This window comes from Notamacropus eugenii, chromosome 3 (assembly GCF_028372415.1).
Source record: "Notamacropus eugenii isolate mMacEug1 chromosome 3, mMacEug1.pri_v2, whole genome shotgun sequence".
Lineage (NCBI taxonomy): Eukaryota > Metazoa > Chordata > Mammalia > Diprotodontia > Macropodidae > Notamacropus > Notamacropus eugenii.
This window is the reverse complement of record NC_092874.1, coordinates 134,452,082-134,475,009: the sequence shown is the minus strand read 5'-3', so window position 1 is coordinate 134,475,009 and position 22,928 is coordinate 134,452,082. Positions and strand designations below refer to the sequence as shown.

General features: G+C 36.4%; 1 protein-coding gene across 5 annotated transcripts in view; it reads left to right on the top strand.

The window, feature by feature from the left end:
• The window catches only part of LOC140533324 (ankyrin repeat domain-containing protein 26-like), a 96,951-nt gene that overhangs the window by 5,607 nt on the left and 68,416 nt on the right, over positions 1-22,928 (top strand). For all 5 annotated transcript variants that reach the window (XR_011976877.1, XM_072652938.1, XM_072652937.1 and 2 more), the window contains exons 2-6: positions 1,563-1,677; positions 1,843-2,016; positions 3,521-3,627; positions 18,766-18,903; positions 19,817-19,947. Coding sequence is in view for 4 of the 5 variants with exons in the window: in XM_072652938.1 (XP_072509039.1) it covers positions 1,563-1,677; positions 1,843-2,016; positions 3,521-3,627; positions 18,766-18,903; positions 19,817-19,947 (665 nt within the window). In the remaining variant the exon portion in view is untranslated. The remainder of the gene's footprint in view (positions 1-1,562; positions 1,678-1,842; positions 2,017-3,520; positions 3,628-18,765; positions 18,904-19,816; positions 19,948-22,928) is intronic.

Genomic DNA, 22,928 nt, shown 5'->3' with positions numbered 1-22,928 from the left:
ACCTCAAACACTTTCTAGTTGTGTGGATCTGAGCAAGTTACTTAATCCCTGTTTGTCTCCATTTCCTCAACTATGAAATAAGGTTAATAATAGCACCTACTTCCCAAGGTTATCACAATGATCAAATGAGATAATATTTGTAAAGTGCTTAGTACAGTGTGTGGGACATAGCAGACACTTACTAGATGCTAGTTTCCTTCTTTCTCAGATTTCATCCAGTCATATCATCATTGCAGCTGGGAGGATGGGGAAGGAAGAAATCTCTCACCTCTACCCACCTGAGGCAATCTGGAAGAAGGCACGAGGGAAAAGACCAAAAGAGAGTCCTGAAGAGTGTGAAAAAATGAAAACTATACATATATGAATATCGAGATCTACATTACTTCAGGAATACATGATTTTATTGGTGTGGATATTCCCTCCACCAATACATATCATGACCTCCTTACGACTTGGTAGATGGTTAGCCAGGGATAATAGATTGCTGGGCCTGGAGTCAGGAAGACTCATCTTTGTAAGTTCAGATCTGGTCTCTGACACTTACTAGCTTTGTGACCCTGGATAAATCACTCAATCCTATTTGCCTTTGTTTCTCCATCAGTAAAATGAACTGGAAAAGGAAATGGTAAACCACTCCAATATCCTTGCCAAGAATACCTCAGATGGGGTCATGAAGAGTCGAACATGATTGAAAAGACTGAACAATACAGCTGGTCTTTTAGATTTGCTGTTGATAAACAATTCATCCTCCTTTGACCAACCTTGTGATATCTTTATGAGCTTAATTAGATTGGTCCATGGACAGCAGATATACTAGGTTCTTATTTCAAACCTTGGCAGCATGGTAGAACTACCAAAACTTGCAATCTTCTGGGATAGCCTGTAGCAACACAGAGCTCCTTCACCTGTCTAATGCTGCATTGCAGTAAGGCTTAAGTGGAGAATGCACACACATGTGCACATGTGTTTATGCAAATATACAATATATAAATATGTAAATGTTTTTCTGAGGCAGCTGCTTTACTCAATATTTTGTAATTATGGATACTTTTAGTGGAAAGAAGTTGTTATTAGGCTTAATAGCCAGGCACAGTGATGCATACCTGTGGTCCCAGCTACCAGTGAGGCTGAGGCTGGCTGATCTTTTGAACTCAGGAATTCTGAGCTGCAGTGGGCTACGCTAGGGGGGTATATGCACATAGGTGCATCAGTGTGGTGAGTCCCAAAATACAGGAGGCCTTCAAGTTACCTAAGGAGAGGTGAAGCAGCTGAGGTCAGAAACAGCAAAATTCCCATGCCAGTTTCTAGTGAAATCTTCCTTTACCTGCTATTATTCTGTCTCTGACAGTTTGTCCATCATATCCAGCAATAAAAGCTAGTACATATTTTATATTTTTTTTCAGGTGGCAATAGTGGCCACATATTAATTTTGACAGTGATTTCACTTAAGGAATAAAAATAATAATACATTTTATGTTAGAGATCTCACTAAGTAGTAACTGAAGAATTTTGATTGTTGTAGTACATTATCAGGCAATCATATAGTTTTCTCATTTCCATAGGACACCTTTACACCTAGCCTGTGCACATGGATTTCCAGATGTTGTGTCTCTCTTAGTAGAGAGAAAATGCAAATTAAACCTTCGTGACAGTGACAGTCTAACTCCTTTAATTAAGGTATGCACTAGTTAACCATGCTGGTCTATGTAATGCATTTTGATTTCTCTCTTTGATTAAGAAAATATGGTTTACTAACTTATTTAAATATCACTGATGATGTTTTAGTATACTGAATTTTATTTTGGAGTATTTACTGTCTCTTTTGCTCTATTTTATTGACAGTCAGTACAATGTCAACAGGAGGAGTGTGCAGTTATCCTGCTCGAACATGGGGCTGATTCTACTCTTGTGGACACCAACAACAATACCGCACTTCACTATGCAGCCTCTGGACTGAACATAGCCATAGCAGCAAAGCTGCTTAGACATAAAATGGATATTGAAGCAAAAAACAAGGTAGAAGCTTACCTCTTGTATAATAGTGTTTTATGAGCTAAAATGTATAATCAGGCAGAGTTCAATTCACATATTTTATAATTCATATATTCTTGGAACCATTTCTTTAATGCAAATAACTTAAAATGATTCTAAAGTCAAAGTTCATTGGCCTTTAGAATTTTCTAATGGTGGAGGGTGGAGGGGAGATGAGTAGGAGATTCACATTGTAACTCCTAATGAGGCAACTCCCTCTAGACCAGGGCCTGCTCTATGATTTAATCTTATAGTGGGGATTCTTAACCTGGAATACATTAACTTTAATAAAGCAACAATAAATTTATAGTTATTTCAATGTAATTGGCATCCTTTGCATTCCATATATTTTGGGAATTTGAAAACATTATTCAGGAAAAGAGTCCATGACACAAAAAAAAAGTTAAGAAATCCCATCTTAGGGAGTGACCTGGAATACTGAAATGTTAATTAAGTGACTTCCTGTAGTCACCCAGCCAGTATGTGTGGGTCAGCAACAGGCCTTGCTTCTAGGTCTTACTGACTTTGAGGCTAGCTCTCCATTCCATTGTAGATGTCTCCCCAGAATTTTCTTTGTACGATATATTAGATCTGCTTCCCAGAATGCAATATTTGCCTACAATGTCTTTCTACATTTAGACATTTACTTTGATAACACAGTGTTAATTTGTCATGTAAAAATGCCATAATTTTTTTTATCTTTTTTAACATTTGTTCCTACTAAGTATAAAACTATATAGGCACAGAATTTTCATAACAAATTCTTAAGTGGATTTGTTTTTTTTTCTATTTCCTAAAAAGTATATCTTTTCCTTTCTAGAGTTACTGCATAACTCCTGATTTTTAAGAAAAAGGTTTTACTCTTAGTCACTGCCACTTGAGAGAGAAAAAACATGAACTAGGAGCATTGGAAAGAGATGGAAAATGCCAGGAGAATGACTTTCTTCCAGGTTTAACCACTTCTAGGCAAGATTTTCTTGAGTTTTGAGGTTGGCTATTAAACTTAACGTGAATGGGTAAAGAGACCTACTCAACTTTAAAACTGACCAGGGTATGGCCTTAGCTTGGCAGAGTACTGAGGAAATAAGGCTGGCTGCATGCAGACAAATAATTGATCATGACATGAAGATAGCAAGAAAGGAAGATTCTCCTGAAATAATATGAAAGTCTCTTGCAAATCCTGGTTTTCTTTGTTCTGACCACAAATTAATACCTGGAAGGAATTCCAGCGGCTATCTAGTTTCATTCTCTCATTTTATATATGAGGAAACTAAGGCCTAGAGAAGTGAAATAATTTGCTTATGATCACAGAGGAATTAACAGAAGTAGGGTATATGCCCCATTCTTCTCACTCCAAAGTTCCATTTTGCCATACTTCCTTTAGATGCCATTAGAAGTTCACAGACTTTTCAGAAAATGCCTTCAGCTGAATTGGAATATACATAGAATTCTTGCATACTGTAACTATATCTTTAATATGATTTTACAGGAAGGCTATACACCACTTTTGCTTGCAATTACAGAAAATAACCAAGATATGGTAGAATTTTTCTTAAAGAATGGAGCAAATGTGAATGCCTCGGATAGGTTTCAAAGGTACGGTAATTAAAGCTTGAAATAAAACAAAAAAAGAGAAACATTTCTAGAAGAATAAGAGCAACAAATCATATTACACTTAGTGAACAGCAATAATTGAAATTGATTATCATTGTGAAAGGCTGAAAATGTCCACAAATATTCAATACAAAAAGATAAGATATTATTTATGACTCTGCAGCAGAGATGCAGTTCATGTGGGCATGTCTTCCACTGTTAATGAGTGATTTTTATCTAAAGTTATCCCATAGAAGTTTTATACTCTAGTGATTAAGTTGATTCTCTTTATGAAATAATGTTCATGCCACCCATGTGAATTGTAGTGTGTTTTCTCCCCCTTCTTCTTTTGTTTTTCCTTAAGAATATGAACCTTGACCAGAACAATAATAATATGATGAAATACTTTCATCTTCTTATTGTGGATACTTGTGCCACTGATTCAGATTTTATTCCTTCCTTACCTTCTTGATTTTTATCCTTGTCATTCCATAAGTTCTTCATAGAATATCTAGGAAATGCACTGGTTCTCTTAATATTTGAGGACCAGTGTAGCCAAAATGCTCTCTGGCTTTTATTTTCAATACAAGATTAGCCCACCTCTTTTTCTGTCCATACATGTCTTTGATAATGTCTCTCATACCACTTACTATATCAATGTCATTATTGCCTGAACCTCCTTATACTGACCATGTATTTCCATGGTGTTTTGACTATCAAATTTTGATCCCTCTGAGATCATGTTTTGGTTTATTGGATTTTTGAATTTTAAAAATCACTATGGCTACATAGCATTCCTGAGCGAATATTGGTTTTTATAAAATGAGCTTTTGTGGCAGTGGAGTCACTGGAAGTGCTGTTTCTCAAATGAGATCCAGTTAGATCTCCTTTTCCCAATAATTATGAGCCCAGTGAACTGCTGTTTTTCAGTATCCATACAAGCAGTGTGTTTATGTATATCTCTATACATATAAACACATTTACAAAGATGTAGGTAGACCAATTAGATGGGGCTGCCCTTTGACCTCCATGGAATCTAGGAAATATTTATTTTTCATCCACTATTTCAGCGTAGATTCTTAGACCAATCTCTTTTGACATCAAGGAATCTTCTTAATGTTCTAAGGCTTGATACAGTTAGCACAATGTCATCCACAAATAAGAGCATTTGGGAACCTTTGCCATAATATACAATCTCTGTTCTCTTTGGATTTTGTGTAGGATATCCTACATAGCATTGGCAAACACCTTAGGTGAGCAAATGCCTCACTATTTACATCTAGCTTAATGCTGATACTCATTTATTGGACACAGTTTTCCCTTTGGGTAGTATGGGTCATGGAGTCTTGTATGATTTTAAAATTTACATGGAAGTAACTGGTTTGATATCACCACAATTAAAAAAAAAAACAGAACTGATATTATCCTAAAAGACAAAAATGACTTATTAACATTGTTAGAATAATTTCTGAATTAGTTGTCTATGTTCATTCAGATCATTGACTAGCCGGAATAAAGGTCAAAATTAATACAAATGAGAAAAAAGATAAAGATGAAAAACATACAGTGGTTACAACAATTGTTGCCTCTTATGAATATACAAGGTATCAACTGCCCAATATGAGAAATGGACATATCAATCGTCCATTTTACAATCATGAGTTAAGCACTGCTATATGGTAAGCACTTTGTTAGGGAGTAGACATATGTAATTTCTCAGAAGTTTAATTAATACAAAACAGTTGCCCCAACGAGAAGACCAGAAATGAAATCAGAGGAGAAACATGATCTCTGTCAGAAAGAGAACTATTATGGCTAAAGATTAACTCAGGTTTAGAATACAGTTTGCAAAAAATGAAAGAGAAAGAGGATAGCAAATGAAGACCAGTGACAATGAACAGATAGGGAATAGAACAGAACTTTGTGAATCTTTCTGTTTCCACTAACACCAAGAGTGGAAGGTGTGAATTCGTTCGGCTCAGTGTCTGCTTCTCTTCCCTGGCAGGCAAGGGCAATGGTACTTACAAGTCTGATTCAGGAGGAGTGGCTAGACCTGAGCACATGCCTATAGAAAAAAATCTATGACAAATTATATACAATTATAAAGGTCCTTCAGAATCATTTTTAAGGATAATTGAAAGAAGGAAAGATTCCAATCAAATGGGAAAAATCAGTTCCTAATGAAATAAAAATATACAAATTTTGAAGAGTAATAGATTAGGTTTTTCATTGAGTTGAGATTTCAAAAGATGAGTGGTATTTTTTTGAGTCTTCATTTCTGAATGTTAACTTTTTTTATAGAATTTTTCTCACATGTCAACTTAATTTTTAGCATTCCATTTTACAGGATTTTGAGTTCCAGATTTTTCTCCCTCCACTCCTTTGCCTTTCCTCTTCTAAAATTGATAAGTAGTTTGCTATGGATTATGCATGCCCTACCAGGTAACTATATTTCCATATTAGTCATAGCCAATGTCAAATAATTTTTGGTAATTTGGTTAGTATGGCACTGAATAAGTAAATTAGTTTAGGCAGAATTGTAATTTTTATCATGTTGGTCTAGCCTACCCATGGGCAATTGATATTTCCCCCATTTTTTAGGTCTGACTTTATTTGTATAAAAAATGTTTTATAAGTGTGTTCATACGGTTCCTGGGTATGGTAGACTCCAAAGCATTTAGTATTGTTGCAGTTATTTTGAATGGGATTTCTCTTTCTGTCTCTTGCTACTGGGTTTTTTTGATCTTACAGAGTATTGTTGATGATTTATGTGGGTTTATCTTATATCCTGCAACTTTGCTAAAGTTGTTAATTATTTCAAGTAGTTTTTTAGTTGATTCTCTTGGATTCTGTAAGTGTACCATCATATCAGGTGCAAAGAGTGATAAATTTGTTTCCCCACTGCCTATGCTAATTCACTTCAATTCCATTTTCTTCTATAGCTAATATCTCTAGTACACTATTGAATAATAATGTTGGTAATGGGCATCCTTGCTTCACTTCAAACTTACTGACAAGGCTTCTAGTTTATCCCCATTAGAGATAATGCTTGCTGATGGTTTTGGATAGATACTCCTTATCATTTTAAGGAATGATCTCTTTATTCCTATGTTCTCCAGGGTTTTAAAAATGAATGTGGTCTGTATTTCATCAAAAGCTTTTTCAGCATCTATTTAGATATTCATATGATTACTACTGGTTTTGTTGCTGATATGATCAATTGCATTGATAGTTTTCATAATACTGCACCAACTTTTCATTCCTGGTATAAATCCCATCTGGTCATAGTTACATTATCCTTGTGCTCTTTTGTTGTAATTGCCTTGATAGTATTTTGTTCAAAAGTTTTGCATTGATATTCATTAGGGAAATTGGTCTATAATTTTATTTCTCTGTTTTAGCTCCTCCTGGTTTAGGTATCAGCATCATATTTATGTCATAAATGGAATTTGGTAGGACTCCTTTACCAATTTTTCCAAGTAGTTTATATAGTATTGCAACTAATTGTTCTTTGAATGTTTGGTTAACTTCACTTGTGAACCCATTTGACTCTTGGGATTTTTTTCTTGGGGAGTTTATTAATGATTTGTTCAGTTTCTTTTCCTAAAGTGGGCTTATTTGGCATTCTGTTTCCTGAACTATTAATCTGAGTAATTTATATTTTCATAAATATGAGTTGATTTAGCTCAGATTGTCAGATTTATTGGCATATAATTGGGCAAACTCTTTCCTAATGATTACTTTAATTTCTTCATTGGTGATGAATTAATTTCATCTTTTCCTTTTTGATAGTTTTAATCTGGTTTTCTTTCTTTTTAAAAAAATCAAATTAACAAATGACTTACCTGTCTTATTGTTTTTTTCATTGTTTATTTTATTTTTCATAAAACCAGATCTTTGATTTATTTATTAGCTCAATAGTTTTTTAAATTACTTTTAATCTTATTAATCTCACCTTCAATTTTCAGAGTCTGGGATTTGGTACTCAATTGGGAATTTTTATTTTGTTCTTTTTCTATTTTGTTGATGTAAAAAGTTAGAGTAATGACTTTTCCTTGAAGTATTGCTTTTGCTGTACCCCTTAAATTTTGGCATGTTGTCTTATAGGTCTCATTCCTTTTAATGAAATTATCGATTGTTTCTATGATTTGTTCTTTGACACACTTATGCTTTAGAATTAGATTATTTTGTTTCCAGTTAACTTTAATCTCTGTTTCCATTGCCCTTTATTAAATGTGATTTTTTATTGCATTATGATCACAAAAAATATATTTAATATTTCTTCCTTTCTACTTTTGATTTTGAGGTTTTTATGGTCAGCTTTTTGTGTATGTGCTATGTGCCCCTGAGAAAAGGGTATATTCTTTTGTCTTTCTATTCAGTTTTCTCCAAAGGGCTGCCATATATTACTATTTTAATAATCTATTTACCTCCTTAGTTTCTTTAGTGTTTATTTTTGGTTGGATTAATCATGTTCTGAGAGGAGATAATGGAGGTCCCCCACAAGTATAGTTTTACTGTCTGTTTCTTCCTCTAACTCACCTAACTTCTTTAAGAATTTTGATTCTATATCACCTGGTTCATACATATTTATTATTGATATTGCTTCGTTGTCTATGGTATCTTTTAAGAAGATATAATTTCCTTCCTTATCTCTTCTTTTTAACACCAACTTTGTATCAATAGGAAGGCTATAGCTACATCTACATATCAATAGCATATACATATGCAAACCATCCCCACACAGAAGCATGAGGAATTATAATATTTAAATACCCAATTCAAAATAAAGCATGTTTTAGTTATTACCTAATAATTAAAATATTTAAACCATACACATGATGATATTTCATTGTTCATCCTTTAGGAAAGCCAATTTAACTCAACATTACATAATAAAAATAAATTATGAGCACATAATAGGGGTCTTCAAATATTTTAAGGTTGAACAGAAAATGATTAGCATATTTTGCTTGTCCCAAGTGGGCAGACCTCAGATACAATGAAAAGTTAAGGTAGATAAATTGAATGAGTTCGTTGACGCAATGCCATTAAGAGCATGTTGAATTATCATGCAACAGAGCTATTATACAAGGTTGTCCAAGAAACCTTAGTGCTGTTTTAAGCTTTAATAGTTTCATAAATATACATGCCACAAACTTACAAAAAACATTTGAAAAGTTAATAATTTATAATTTAAAATATTGATGCTTATTAAAATTCAATATAACCACCATCTTATGTTATATATTGTTCTAGTCATTTTTCAACCTTTGTGAAAACTTTCATTAGCTGCTGCTTAGTCTCATACTAAGAGAATCACATTTGTAATCCTTGCCGTAAGATCATCCAAATAATAAGGTTTTGATGCATATACAACAGTTTTGATATAACTCCACAAAAAAAGTCTAATGGAGACAGATCTGGTGACTGAGATGGCCATTCAAGAGGACCTCCTCTACCAATCCACTGATCTGAGAAACTGTCATCCAGAAACTTGTGTAGGCATCACATGGTAGCAGGATGGCCCGTCATGTTGGAAGATGGTGCTATTTAACAGATGTAACCTCTGCAGCTCAGGAATGAAAAAATTCTGAAGCATTACTAAGTAGGATTCTCCACTGCCTGTAGACTCTTCAAAAAAGAAAGGACCAATAATGCACACCTTCCTGATGGCACACCAAACATTAACTTTTGGGGAATCTGTCTTGTATTTACAGACTTCCTGAGGCTTTTTTGTGCCCCAAATACAGCAATTATGACGGTTAATTATGCCACTTATGTGGAAAGTGGCAGCATCCGAAAAGGTCAATTTGTCCAGAAGGTCATTGGAATTTTCCATTTTTGATTTCATTAGTTGACAGAAGTTTAACCTTACATAGCCAGGGCATGGCCCCTTTAATGAGGCCAAAAAGGAAGACATCAGGCTGGGAGGGAAACAGCAACAGTTACTGTTGATAATCACTCTAAAGCTAGGAGGGTTCCAGAAGAGCCCTTATGCAAGGGCCCATTGGCGTCCCAGCTTCAGAGTGCAGTAGGTTTAAGGTTTTGGGAAACGACAGGAGAGGACAGGAAAGGACAGGACAGGATAGGACAAGACGGGACAGGAAAGGAAAGGAAAAGAAAAGAGAAAGGAAAGGAGCCAGTAAAACCCAAGTCAACTGGACATCTTTTGGCCATCCAAATTTACCTTCCTTTGGAGAGAAGAAGGGGAGGGGAGGCAGACAGGAGAGGAGGAGCTGAGTTACACAGCTAGCTGGGTCCCCATTCAGCCAACTGCGTCTGCTCACAGGATTGTGTTCATCCTTCGTTGCCGAAGAAGATCATGCCATCAGAGAAAAGATGACACGACCTGCACGTGACTTTGTTCTGAGTGGGGGAGGGCTGTGCAGGTCACCAGCTTCACTTCTCCTCCAGAGCCACCTGAATCCAGTGACCAGATATTCATCAGGATTATCATCCTGATGGTCTTCTTCGGTGACAAAGGTTGAACACAACTTTGCCCAGCAATTTTCTTGCAGCATCTGAATAGTTGTAACTTTGTAAGCATACTTGTGTGACCTCACAGTTAGTATCCTATGCACAGTGGTCTTTGGAATGTTCAATTCAGCAGATACCCAGCGCACTGATTTTTGGGGATTCTGTTCAAATTTCAGTTTTCATTTAATGTTCTCAATTTCACAGTTTCTTCACTTGCTCTACCTTTCCCAGACCTAGGCTTGTCGTGAATTGAGCCAGTTTCCTTGAATTTTTTCATCCAGTTGTTAGTTAAATTTCTGTGGGGAACTTCCCTCTTATAAAGGGAGGCAAATTTTCTTTTTACAGCTGTTGTGGACTTGAGTTCAGCTAACCAAAGAACACAGTTGGTTTTTTCTTCAATGTATGCCATCTTCAATCTGAGGGACTTTGCTACAGGGCTGGCTCGCTGACAGATGTGCGATTCGGCCAGTAGCAGCAACTACTTTGCATTATGGGCCTGGGAGAGGCGGGCGTGCAGCTCCCTCCCTTGGCCACCCTGCCTCCCAGCCGGTGGCCAGGCCCCTTATCTCTTTTAATTAGGTCTGCTTTTGCTTTTAATTTTTCTGAAATCGGGGGCCGAGCCAAGATGGTGGAGTGAAAGCAACGACTCACCTAAGCTCCTGGACAAACTCCTCTGGATATCTCTGAAAGGAGAATCTGACCAGACTTTGGAGGTATAGAATCCAGTGGGTGACAGACTTTGACAGATTCAGAGCCCAGGTTGGACTGGAAGGTCCACGGGAAGGATCTGTTCTGTGGGGGTAAGCCCCCAGCGCACAGCGCAGCGTGGTCAGCACAGCGGGGCGGAAGGGACCTGAGAAGCCCGAGAGTGGCGGGCGAAACCAGCGGAGCAGGAGACAAGCCAAACCGAGCCGGTGAGAGCCGCTGAGCACCAGATATCAGCGCAGCAGCCCTTGAAACCTTCAGCCTGAAGACTAAACTTCGGTAAGTCACCTACTTGAACTTCCGGGAGCCAGGATGGCGGAGTGATCAGTAAATGCTCTCTCCTCCCCGCTGATGACTGTGAAAGAACCATAAAATACTTCCCCAGATAAATCCTGGATCAGCGGGAACAGCAGAAGGGGGCAAATAGTCTCATAACACCAGAGGCTAGAAAAATAGCAAAGGGGGATTCTTCCTACTGTGGCAGAGGCGATCTGGAAGGACAGATGACCCAGGGCAGAGAAAATTCGCACTGAGACCCAGGCAAGCCTCAGCACCAGGAGACAAGCCCCAGGAGGGGTGGGAACACGCATTAGCTTCTAGGCGCGCCCCAGCCCTCCAGGGGAAAAGGGAAGACAATAGGGAAGCTGGGATCACCATCCCCTGACCTTGCCTTTGCCTCAGGTCAGCTGAGGAGATCTCCTGAGACCGGACCACCCCTCCCACACACCTAACAAGCTAACCCCAGGGTTGATCTGGGAAACAAAAAACAAAAGCCTGCTTTTAGCCTAGACACACATCAGCTCAACTTAAAGATCTGTACCTTCTGACTGAAAGAACCAGAAGCTACAACACTCAGCCAACATCATGAATAGGAAAAAGCAGAAGAAAAGTGAAAAAACCATAGAATCTTTCTATGGGGATAAGGACCAAAACACAAACACCAAAGAGGTCAGAGCTGAGACTGTACTTCCATCTGAAACCTCAGAAGGGACTATGAATTTCTCGCAAGCACAACTAGATTACCTGGAACATCTGAAGAAGAAAATAAAAGAAAAACTGGCCAATGATTTTAAAATTATGAAAAAAGAATTCACTGATGAGAACATCACTCTGAAAAGGAAAATTGAACAAATGGAAAAGGAAGTTCAAAAATTAACTGGAGAGAATAATTCCCTAAAAGGAAGAGTTAATCAAATGGAAAAGGAAACCCAAAACCTAACTGGGAAAATTGATCAGATGGAAAAGGAAACACAAAACCTAACTGGGAAAACTGGTCGAATGGAAAAAGAAGTACAAAAATTAAATGGAGAAAATAGCTCCTTAAAGGGAAAAATTGGTCAGATGGAAAAGGAGATGCAAAAGCTAACTGAAGAAAACAATACGATGAAGTTTAGAATTGGGCAAGTAGAAACTAATGACTCAATGAGGCAACAAGAATCAGTCAAACAAAATCTAAAGAATGAAAAGATAGAAGAAAATGTAAAATATTTAACTGGAAAAACAACTGACCTGGAAAATAGATCCAGGAGAGAAAATTTAAGATTTATTGGCCTGCCAGAAACCCATGATGAAGAAAAGAATCTGGACAATATCTTCCAGGAAATCATCAAGGAAAACTGCCCAAAAGTACTAGACTCAGAGGGCAAAACTGTCATCGAAAGAATCCACCGTTCCCCTCCCGAAAGGGATCCCGAACTCAAAACCCCAAGAAATATCGTTGCCAAATTCCAGAGCTATCAAGTGAAGGAGAAAATACTACAAGCAGCCAGAAAGAAACAATTCAAATATCAAGGACATACAGTCAGGATCACACAGGACCTTGCAGCTTCTACATTAAAAGATCGAAAGAATTGGAACCCAATATTCCGTAAGGGAAAGGAGTTGGGACTTCAACCAAGGATCAACTACCCAGCAAAGTTCAGCATAACATTTTAGGCAAGGAGAAAGTCATTCAATGAAATAAGGGATTTCCAGAGCTTCCTGACCAAAACACCAGAACTCAATAGACAATTTGATCTTCAAATGCAGGTCTCCAGAGAATCATAAAAAGGTAAACAGAGGGGAAAAAACAAAAACAAAAACTTGCTACTCAATTAGGGCAAACTGTTTACCTCCCTATAAGGGAAGATGATACCTGTTAATCTTGAGAACTGTGCAGCTATTATGATAAAAGGGATATATGTAGAGGGAACGGGCATAAAGTAAATGATGTCATGTCAAAAATATGATTTAAGTATGAGAAGGGATTGTAATAGGAGGTGTGAAAAGGGGGAAGCAGAAAATGGCAAATTATATCACAGGAAGAAGTACAAAACTATAGTAGAGGGAAGGAGGGGAGGGAAATGAGCATTGTTTGAGAGGTACTGTCATCTGATTTGTTCAAAGGAGGGAACAATAATCTTAAGTAGATAATCCTAACTAGCTCTATAGGTAGTAGGAGGGGAAGGGGGAAGAAAGGGGAGGGTGGCTAAAAGGGAGGAAAGAAGCAATAAGAGTAAAGGAGAGTAAAAGGGAGGGGGGCTAAAAGAAGGAGGGGAAGGCTGCAGGAGGAGAGGGAGAAAAGTGAATACTATTGAGGAGGGGAAGGGAGACGGGAGAGCTAAAAGCACAAATGGTGGGAAAGAGGTTGGAGGGAAATACACAGATTGTAATCATAACTGTGAATGTGAATGGAATGAACTCTCCCATAAAACGGAGACAGATAGCAGAATGGATTAAAAGCCATAATCCAACAATATGCTGCTTACAAGAAACACATCTGAAACGGGGGGATACACATAGGATAAAGGTCAAAGGATGGAGCAGAATATATTGTGCTTCAGCTGATGTAAGAAAGGCAGGAGTAGCAATCCTAATCTCAGACAAAGCAAAAGCAGAAATAGATCTAATCAAAAGGGATAAGGATGGAAACTATATCCTGCTAAAAGGCACCATAGACAATGAAGCAATATCATTACTAAACATGTATGCTCCAAGTGGTATAGCATCCAGATTCTTAGAGGAGAGGTTGGGGGAGTTGAAGGAAGAAATTGATAGCAAATCTATACTAGTGGGGGACCTCAACCTCCCCCTCTCTGAACTTGATAAATCCAACCTCAAAATAAACAAAGAGATTAAGGAGGTAAATAAAACTCTGGATAAGGTAGATATGATAGATCTTTGGAGAAAATTAAATGGGAATAGAAAGGAATATACCTTTTTCTCAGCGGTACATGGAACATTTACAAAAATTGACCATGTACTAGGACATAAAAATCTCACAATCCAGTGCAGAAAGGTAGAGATAATCAATGCATCCTTTTCAGATCATAATGCATTAAAAATTACATGTAATAAAAGGCCATGGAAAGAGAAACCAAAAATCAATTGGAAACTAAATAATCTAATTCTAAAGAAGGGTTGGGTTAAAGAAGAAATCATAGAAACAATCAACAATTTCATTCGAGAGAATGACAATAGTGAGACAACATACCAAAACTTATGGGATACTGCAAAAGCAGTTATTAGGGGAAGTTTTATATCTTTGAATGCTTACATAAATAAAATAGAGAAAGAGGAGATCAATGACTTAGGCTTGCAGTTGAAAAAGCTAGAAAAAGAACAAATTGAAAATCCCCAAGTAAATACCAAATTAGAAATACTGAAAACCAAAGGAGAGATTAATAAAATTCAAATTAAGAAAACTATTGAATTAATAAATAAAACCAATAGTTGGTTTTATGAAAAAACTAATAAAATTGATAAACCTTTGGTCAATATGATTTAAAAAAAGAAAGAAGAAAATCAAATTGCTAATATTAAAAATGAAAGGGGTGAACTCACCTCCAATGAGGAGGAAATTAAAATAATAATTAGAAACTACTTTGCCCAACTTTATGCCCACAAATTCGATAATCTAAACGAGATGGATGAATATTTTAAAAAATACAAATTGCCCAGATTAACAGAAGAGGAAGTTGAATACTTAAACAACCCCATCTCAGAAAAAGAAATTGAACAAGCCATCAATGAACTCCCTAGGAAAAAATCTCCAGGGCCAGATGGATTCACAAGTGAATTCTATCAAACATTTAAAGAACAGTTAATTCCAATACTACATACACTATTTTTGAAAATTGGGGAAGAAGGAGTCCTCCCAAATTCTTTCTATGATACAAATATGGTTTTGATACCCAAACCAGGAAGAGACAAAACAGAGAAAGAAAATTATAGACCAATTTCCCTAATGAATATAGATGCAAAAATTTTAAATAAGATTTTAGCAAAACGAATACAGCATCTTATCACGAGATTAATACATTATGATCAGGTAGGATTCATACCAGGACTACAGGGCTGGTTCAATATTAGGAAAACTATTAGCATTATCGATCACATCAACAACAAAGCTAACAAAAACCACATGATTATCTCAATAGATTCAGAAAAAGCTTTTGACAAAATACAACACCCATTCCTACTAAAAACACTGGAGAATGTAGGAATAAAGGGAACTTTCCATAAAATAATAAGCAGTATCTATCTAAAACCTTCAGCAAGCATTATATGCAATGGGGATAAGCTAGATGCATTCCCAATAAGATCAGGGGTGAAACAAGGTTGTCCATTATCACCACTATTATTCAATATGGTACTAGAAATGTTAGCTGTAGCAATTAGACAAGATAAAGATATTTAAGGAATAAGAATAGCCAAAGAAGAAACTAAGTTATCACTCTTTGCAGATGATATGATGATTAACCTAGAGAATCCCAGAGATTCAAATAAAAAATTACTTGAATTAATAAACAACTTTGGCAAAGTTGCTAGTTACAAAATAAACCCACACAAATCTTCTGCGTTCCTATATATTAGCAACAAAGTCCAACAGCAAGAGATAGAAAGAGAAATCCCATTTAAAGCTAGGGTAGACACTATAAAATACTTAGGAGTCTACCTGCCAAAACAAACCCAGGGATTATATGAACACAATTACATGACACTTTTTGCACAAATAAAGTCAGATTTAAGTAAGTGGAGAAACGTTAGTTGCTCATGGGTAGGCCGTGCCAATATAATAAAAATGACAATTCTACCTAAATTAATATACTTATTTAGTGCCATACCAATTAAACTATCAGACAATTACTTTCTAGAGCTGGATAAAATAACATCAAAATTCATTTGGAAAAACAAAAGGTCCAGAATATCAAAGGGACTAATGAAAAGAAATGCTTGGGAAGGTGGCCTAGCGCTACCAGACCTCAAACTCTACTATAAAGCAGCAATTATCAAAACCACTTGGTATTGGCTAAGAAACAGAGAGGTAGACAAGTGGAATAGACTTGGCACTCACGACACAGTAGGCAAGGAATACAGCAACCTTCTGTTTGATAAACCCAAGGACCCCAGCTTCTGGGATAAGAACTCATTGTTTGACAAAAATTGCTGGGAAAACTGGATAACAGTGTGGTGGAAATTAGGCATAGACCCATACCTGACACCGTATACAGGAATAAAGTCCAAATGGGTACATGATTTAGGTATAAAGATTGATACCATGAATAAACTGGAGAAGCAAGGAATAGTGTATTTATCAGATCTATGGAGAAGGGAAGAATTCTTTACTAAAGGAGAGATAGAAAGCATTATGAAATGCAAAATGGATAACTTTGATTACATTAAACTGAGAAGTTTTTGCACAACCATACCCAATGCAACCAAAATCCGGAGGGATGTAGTAAATTGGTAAAGAATTTTTACAGCTAAGCTCGGGGATAAAGGCCTCATTTCTAGAATATATAGAGAACTGACTCAAATGTATAATCATACAAGTCATTCCCCTATTGATAAATGGTCAAAGGATATGAACAGGCAATTTTCAGTGGAAGAAATTAAAGCTATCTATAATCATATGAAAAAATGCTCTAAATCACTATTGATTAGAGAGATGCAAATCAAAACAACTCTGAGGTACCACATCACACCTATAAGATTGGCAAACATGACAGAACAAGAAAATGATACATGCTGGAGAGGATGTGGGAGAGTTGGAACACTAATTCATTGTTGGTAGAGCTGCGAGCGCATCCAACCATTCTGGAGAGCAATTTGGAACTATGCCCAAAGGGCTACAAAAATGTGCATACCCTTTGACCCAGCAATATCGCTACTAGGACTATATCCCCAAGAGATCATAAAAATGGGAAAGGGTCCCACATGTACAAAAATATTTATAGCAGCACTCTATGTAGTTGCCAAAAACTGGAAGTCAAGGGGATGTCCATCAATTGGGGAATGGCTGAATAAATTATGGTATATGAATGTAATGGAGTACTATTGTGCCATAAGAAATGATGAACAAGAAGACTTCAGAGAGGCCTGGAAGGACTTATATGACCTGATGCTGAGTGAAAGGAGCAGAACCAGGAGAACTTTGTGCACAGCAACGACCACAGTGTGCCAGAGTTTTTTCTGGTAGACTTGGAATTTTGTAATAAGGCAAAAACTTCTTATAAAAAAAAAAAAATTCCCAAAGGTGGTTCTCAAGGCAAAATGCCTTCCACACTCAGAGAAAGAAATATGGAAGTCACTCACAAAATGTAGCAGATCATGTTTGTGTATGTGTATGTGTTTGTGTATCATGTTCTGATTTGTTATATGATTTCTTTCATTTATTTTAGTCTGACTACATAGCATGACTATAGTGAAAATATACTCAATAGGAAAGTATATGTAGAATCTATACAGAATTGTATGCAGTCGTGGGGAGGGAGGGGGGTAGCAGGGGGTAGGTGCAGGGGGGGATAAAATCTCAATTGTATGGCAGTGATTGTTAAACATTAAAAAATAATTAAAAAAATGAGAAGAAAAAAAATTTTTCTGAAATCAGGATTGCTACTCCTGCTTTTTTTTTTTTTTTACTTTTTTATCATGATAGATTATGCTCCAACCATTTCCCTTTACTCGGTGTTCATGTCTCTGCTTCAAGTGTGTTTCTTGAAAACAGCATATTACAGGATTTTGGTTTTTAATCCATTCTGCTATCTTGTTCCATTTTATAGGAGAGTTTATCCCATTCCCATTCACAGTTATGGGTATCAACTATGAATTACCCTCCATCGTATTTTTCCTTCCGTTTGTTGTCTCTCTCCTTTCACCCTTTCCCTCCTCACGAGTGTTTTGCTTCTACCACCTCCCCTGAAGTGCCCTCTCTTCTGTCAGTTCTCTCCCACCTCCTGCCTTTACTTAATCTCCTTCTCTCCTACTATCTTGTTAGGTAAGGTATATTTCAATATTCAGCTTATTGTGTATATTATTCCTTCTTTGAGACAATATTGATAAGAGTAAAGTTCAAGCAATGCCCAGTGCCCACCCTCCCATCTTCTCCTCTAGATTTAACATATTCTGTCCTTTCCTTTTGCCCCCAGGGAACTATATCCATAACCTCTGAGTATGTATATCCCTTCTAGCTGTACTATTAGTGAGAAATTTTTTTAAGAATCACAAATATCATCTTCTCATGCAGGGATGCAAACAGTTTAGCTTTGTTGAGTCTCTTATGTTTTTCCTGTATATGCTTCTCTTGGATCTTGATGTTGGAGCTCAAATTGTTGGTTTAATTCTGATCTTCTTATGAAAGCTGTGTAGGGTCCCTAGAAGAAAGTCCTTAACTGTTGCACACAAGTGGCTTTGACATACTCCCTTCTTGTCTGTTTTAAAGCCTTAAATTTGACAATCCCTGCTAAAACTTCATGGGGGAAAAGATCCTCTCTTTCCTATCTTTCATTCTAGTTTTAATTTCCATTTTTCATGCTGCACATGAGCAGTAAAATTGCTTGTATCCATCGCTAAGTGTTTATGCTCCACATGTATAATAACTTTAAACAACATGAGATATCCTCTTATTGAAACACATCAGGAAAAATCTGATTAAATGTGACTTCTTTAAGTTCTTAAATGTTTCTTTGTTATTAGAACAGCCCTGATGATTGCTCTCAGTGATGAACCAACTGGCATAGTCAGTCTTCTTCTTCAATATGATGTTGATCTCTCTTGTAAAGATACATATGGATGGACAGCTGAAGAATATGCTATTGTCAGTGGTCATTCTATGTAAGTACAAACATCATAGCTCTAATTATCTTTATATAATTACATTTAAAAGAACTTTTCCTTCATATAACTGAGACTGCCTGGGACTTTTACAGTTGCATAATGTAGCAAGCATCTGACAAGCATACTTCAAGGCACTTAGAAGAAATTGGGCAAATGGCCAAGTTAGGTCATCCAATTTCAGGAGGACATAAGCAAGAGACAGGTTGTACAAAGAAGAATCAGGTAACCTGAGATTGGGATTTCACAAGTAATAATAATGATGATGATAGCTGCCATTTTTATAGTTCTTTAAGGTTTTCCAATGTTTCCATAAATTTTATTCTTTGATCTTCACAAAAGGTCTGTAATTTCCTTATGCCATCTGATTTAGGGAAGCAGTTGCTTTTTTGTTTGTTTGTTTTTTAACCTTTACTGACAACTCACAATTATAGTACACCTAAAGTTAGTTTTAGGGAAAATCACATTATGTCTTGGACACCTTCAAATGAGTGATAACTAGAAAGAATAAATCATAAATACTAATAATCAACTTTAGAATTTAGAGAAAGAGTGCTCAATTCAGAGTCAGAGGATCTGGGAGAGATCATGCCTCTCACTATATGTGTGACCTTGGACAACTGTTACCATTTCTGGGACTCAGTTACTTACTCTATAAAATAAAGAGATTGGAGTAGATGACCTATATAAACCCTTTCAGTTCTAAACCTACAACTCTATAATACAGCGACTCTGAGTATAAGTGTATTACATTTAGATTAGTTATTCTCTATATACTTTATCAAAACAATAAAAACATTTTGGGGTGATAAGCTGATTATTTAAGGTTTGAGATACACAAAGAATTGATGCATATAATTTTTATCTTGGTTGATGTAGACTTATTATGTTTTATATTTTATTTTATACTTAGTCATTACCAACTAATTAATCAATATGGAAGACAGAAGGCACTTAATCAGCCCCTTCCACCCAAAATCAGCAGTTCAGAAAGGGCTTCTGATCCAGAAAGTACTTTGCGTGTACCTGCCATGAACCAAGAAGGTAGGACTGGCAAATCCAAAGAAATAGTTAATTTAAAAAAATAATGAAAGAGCAATCGTAAAATTCATATGTACTTTTTTCCTATTTCCATTTTATATTTTATAGGAATAGGAACTGGTTTACTTTTGATTAGTTACTTAATGGTTCAGTATCCTGAAACTGTTTACTTAAAATAGCCTCAAGATCTTTTATGTTATTATTTTCTTCTTTATTCAAAAATTTCTTTATGTAGCCTACAATAACAATTTTCAGATTTCTATATTGTTCTAAATGTTTTAAATCATGTGAAAACAAACAAAAAAAATATGAAAACAATATCATTTATTTCAGATTCTTAAATATGGGAAAAATAAATAATACATAAAAGGGCCTTCTCTAAGTGTTGCATGTACACACACACACACACACACACACACACACACACACACACACACACAGACAGCTGGACTTATCTGATATATGAATGTGGAAAGTTAGAACAGTAAAAGAACAAGAGAACAGAGCCCTTGTTCTTTTTTTGGAACTCTGTGTAAATCACCAAGCTTTGAGAAAATATACATTTTATATGTTTCCAAAATTTTAAAATGTTCATAAAGCTTTTGCCTCACAAATACCAAAGAGAATATAAACGTCATAGCTAAGAATTAGGAGGACCAGGGAATGGAGGTTTGAAAAGTAATGCATATATCCTAGATTTTCAGTTGGTATTTGCATACCTGCCCATCTCCAACAAGACTCTAGGAAGACTTTCCAACCTCCCTATTCAGGCAGGTAAACCTTAAAAGAGAGAAGATTTTTTGACTTATCTCGTAACATTTAATCCTACCATCTGAGCCATTTGGAATCTTAAATGACCTGGGCTTATAATAATAAATTCATCTCACGTTTATAAAATTTTTTTTTCAAATCAATTGACCCATTACCTTGTGAGAAAAGTAGCATGGGTATTCTGTTTACTCCCATTTAAATGGGGATGAAACTGAGGAGCAGAAAGCTTATATGACTTGCTCATGGTAACAGAGATCCAAGGAAAGTGTTGTCATCTACTTCTAACTACCATACATTACACTATACATCTGAAAGAAGTAAGCTACGTAAACCTTTCCTTAGAAGAAATGAGAAATCACAATGAAAGAAAATTAGTATTTAATTTTAAGTATATCTTACTACTACCTAAAAAAATGTCCTTTGCCAATAAAATATTTTAATTTCCTGTAGCTAGTCAGGTGACAACTGAACCTCTCTTTCCCCATTTTATTCGTTTGTAAAGTAGTATATCTCTAGCTCATTAAAGCAAAACCTCACCCTCACTGTCTATACCCTTTTTAGAGCCAGAGGGCATCACATCCCTTGAGAACCACTGCCTCATTAACAAAAGCCTTGAATCTTCTTACAAATCTTCCCAGGCCCTACAATGGGTGGGAAAGATCCTCCCCAGACACATTGAAATAGAGGCAGTATACCTCTTGATTGTACTGAAACAGAAACAGCACAAGAATTCTTTACTTGCCATTACACCTCAGGAAAAGCCTTGCTTGAGTCTCCTTCTGCCACTCTTGCATTGCATGATAATGAAGTAATGCTACCAGCCACAAAATAGAAAACTGATACATATCCTTGACTTCCCTATGAATCCAATATTTCCTGTGTGATCTTGGGACAAATCCACACAGAGAAGATAAGTAGTTGAACTGAATGAAATTGTTATGACAAACATTGAAGGGCAAAAAGATGAAGTTGTATTCTTCGATAAGAAGTATTTTTTTAATCATGTTAACTACATATATAAATTTTAAGCATAAATCTTTGAAAATCCCTAATTCAATTTTAATAAAAGTAATAATACTAAGTAATCTGACAGTTGTAACCTATAATATTTTCCATACAAGCCAAAATCATAGTGTATGCTTTTAATTTTAGAATTTTAAAAGGTTAAAGAAGTAGGGAGAAGAATAAGAAGAAAAGTTATAGTGATTTGTTCTTATAAAATAAATATACTTTCCTTCAATACTCCTCTTTCATCATAAGACATTTATTTGTTGCACCTTATTTTGTGTTCATCAAAATGTTGGTAGAAATTCATCATTTGATAGGTAAGTGTAGTAGTAATGGTCAAACCATCAAGGTTTGACCCGAAGGGTGATGGTCTTCCCAGTCAAAGTCTTCACAAACATCTGCATCATGGTACTGGGTCCACCTGAGGACAGAGGAAAGGTAAAAGGAAGGGTTAAGGGCAGTGGGTGGGAAGTAAGGAGGTTCCTCCATGGAGTGCAAAGCGTGCACATACTTCTATATTTTAATTCTTAAAGGGATGTTGTGGCCCTATCTTTTACCCTAGCTTTTGGCACCACCATGATGCCTGCAGTGGATAAAGCACCAGTGCAAGAGTCAGGAGGACCTGAGTTCAAATCTTACCTCGGACACTTGACACTTATTAGCTGTGTGACCTTGGGCAAGTCACTTAACCCCAATTGCCTCATCCTGGGTCATCTCCAGTCATCCTGATGAATATCTATGGTCACTTGATTCAGATGGCGCTGGAGGAGAAGTGAGGCTGGTGACCTGCACAACGCTCCCTCACTCAAAGTCAAGTGCAAGTCTTGTCATCATTTCTCTGATGGCATGGTCTTCTTTGGCAATGAAGGATGAACACACACACACCACATAAATACTGGTCTATGGTATGACAAATTCTCCTTTAATTGTGCATTTTTTCACTTCTGTGACTTTTCTCCATAAATGCATGCAAAACTTTAATAGTAATTTGTAAATCCCTTAGGTCATAAATACCACTTCAATTCATTGCATAGGAATTGAAAATATGTCTAAACTACTTGCAATAATAATCTATGCAAGGTAAAGAAACATATCGGGGGGCGGAGACAAGATGGCGGAGTAGAAAGACGCACATACACATAGCTCCGAACCCACAACCCACAGAACGGCTAGAGGGGACCAACCCACGGTGAATTCTGCACCCA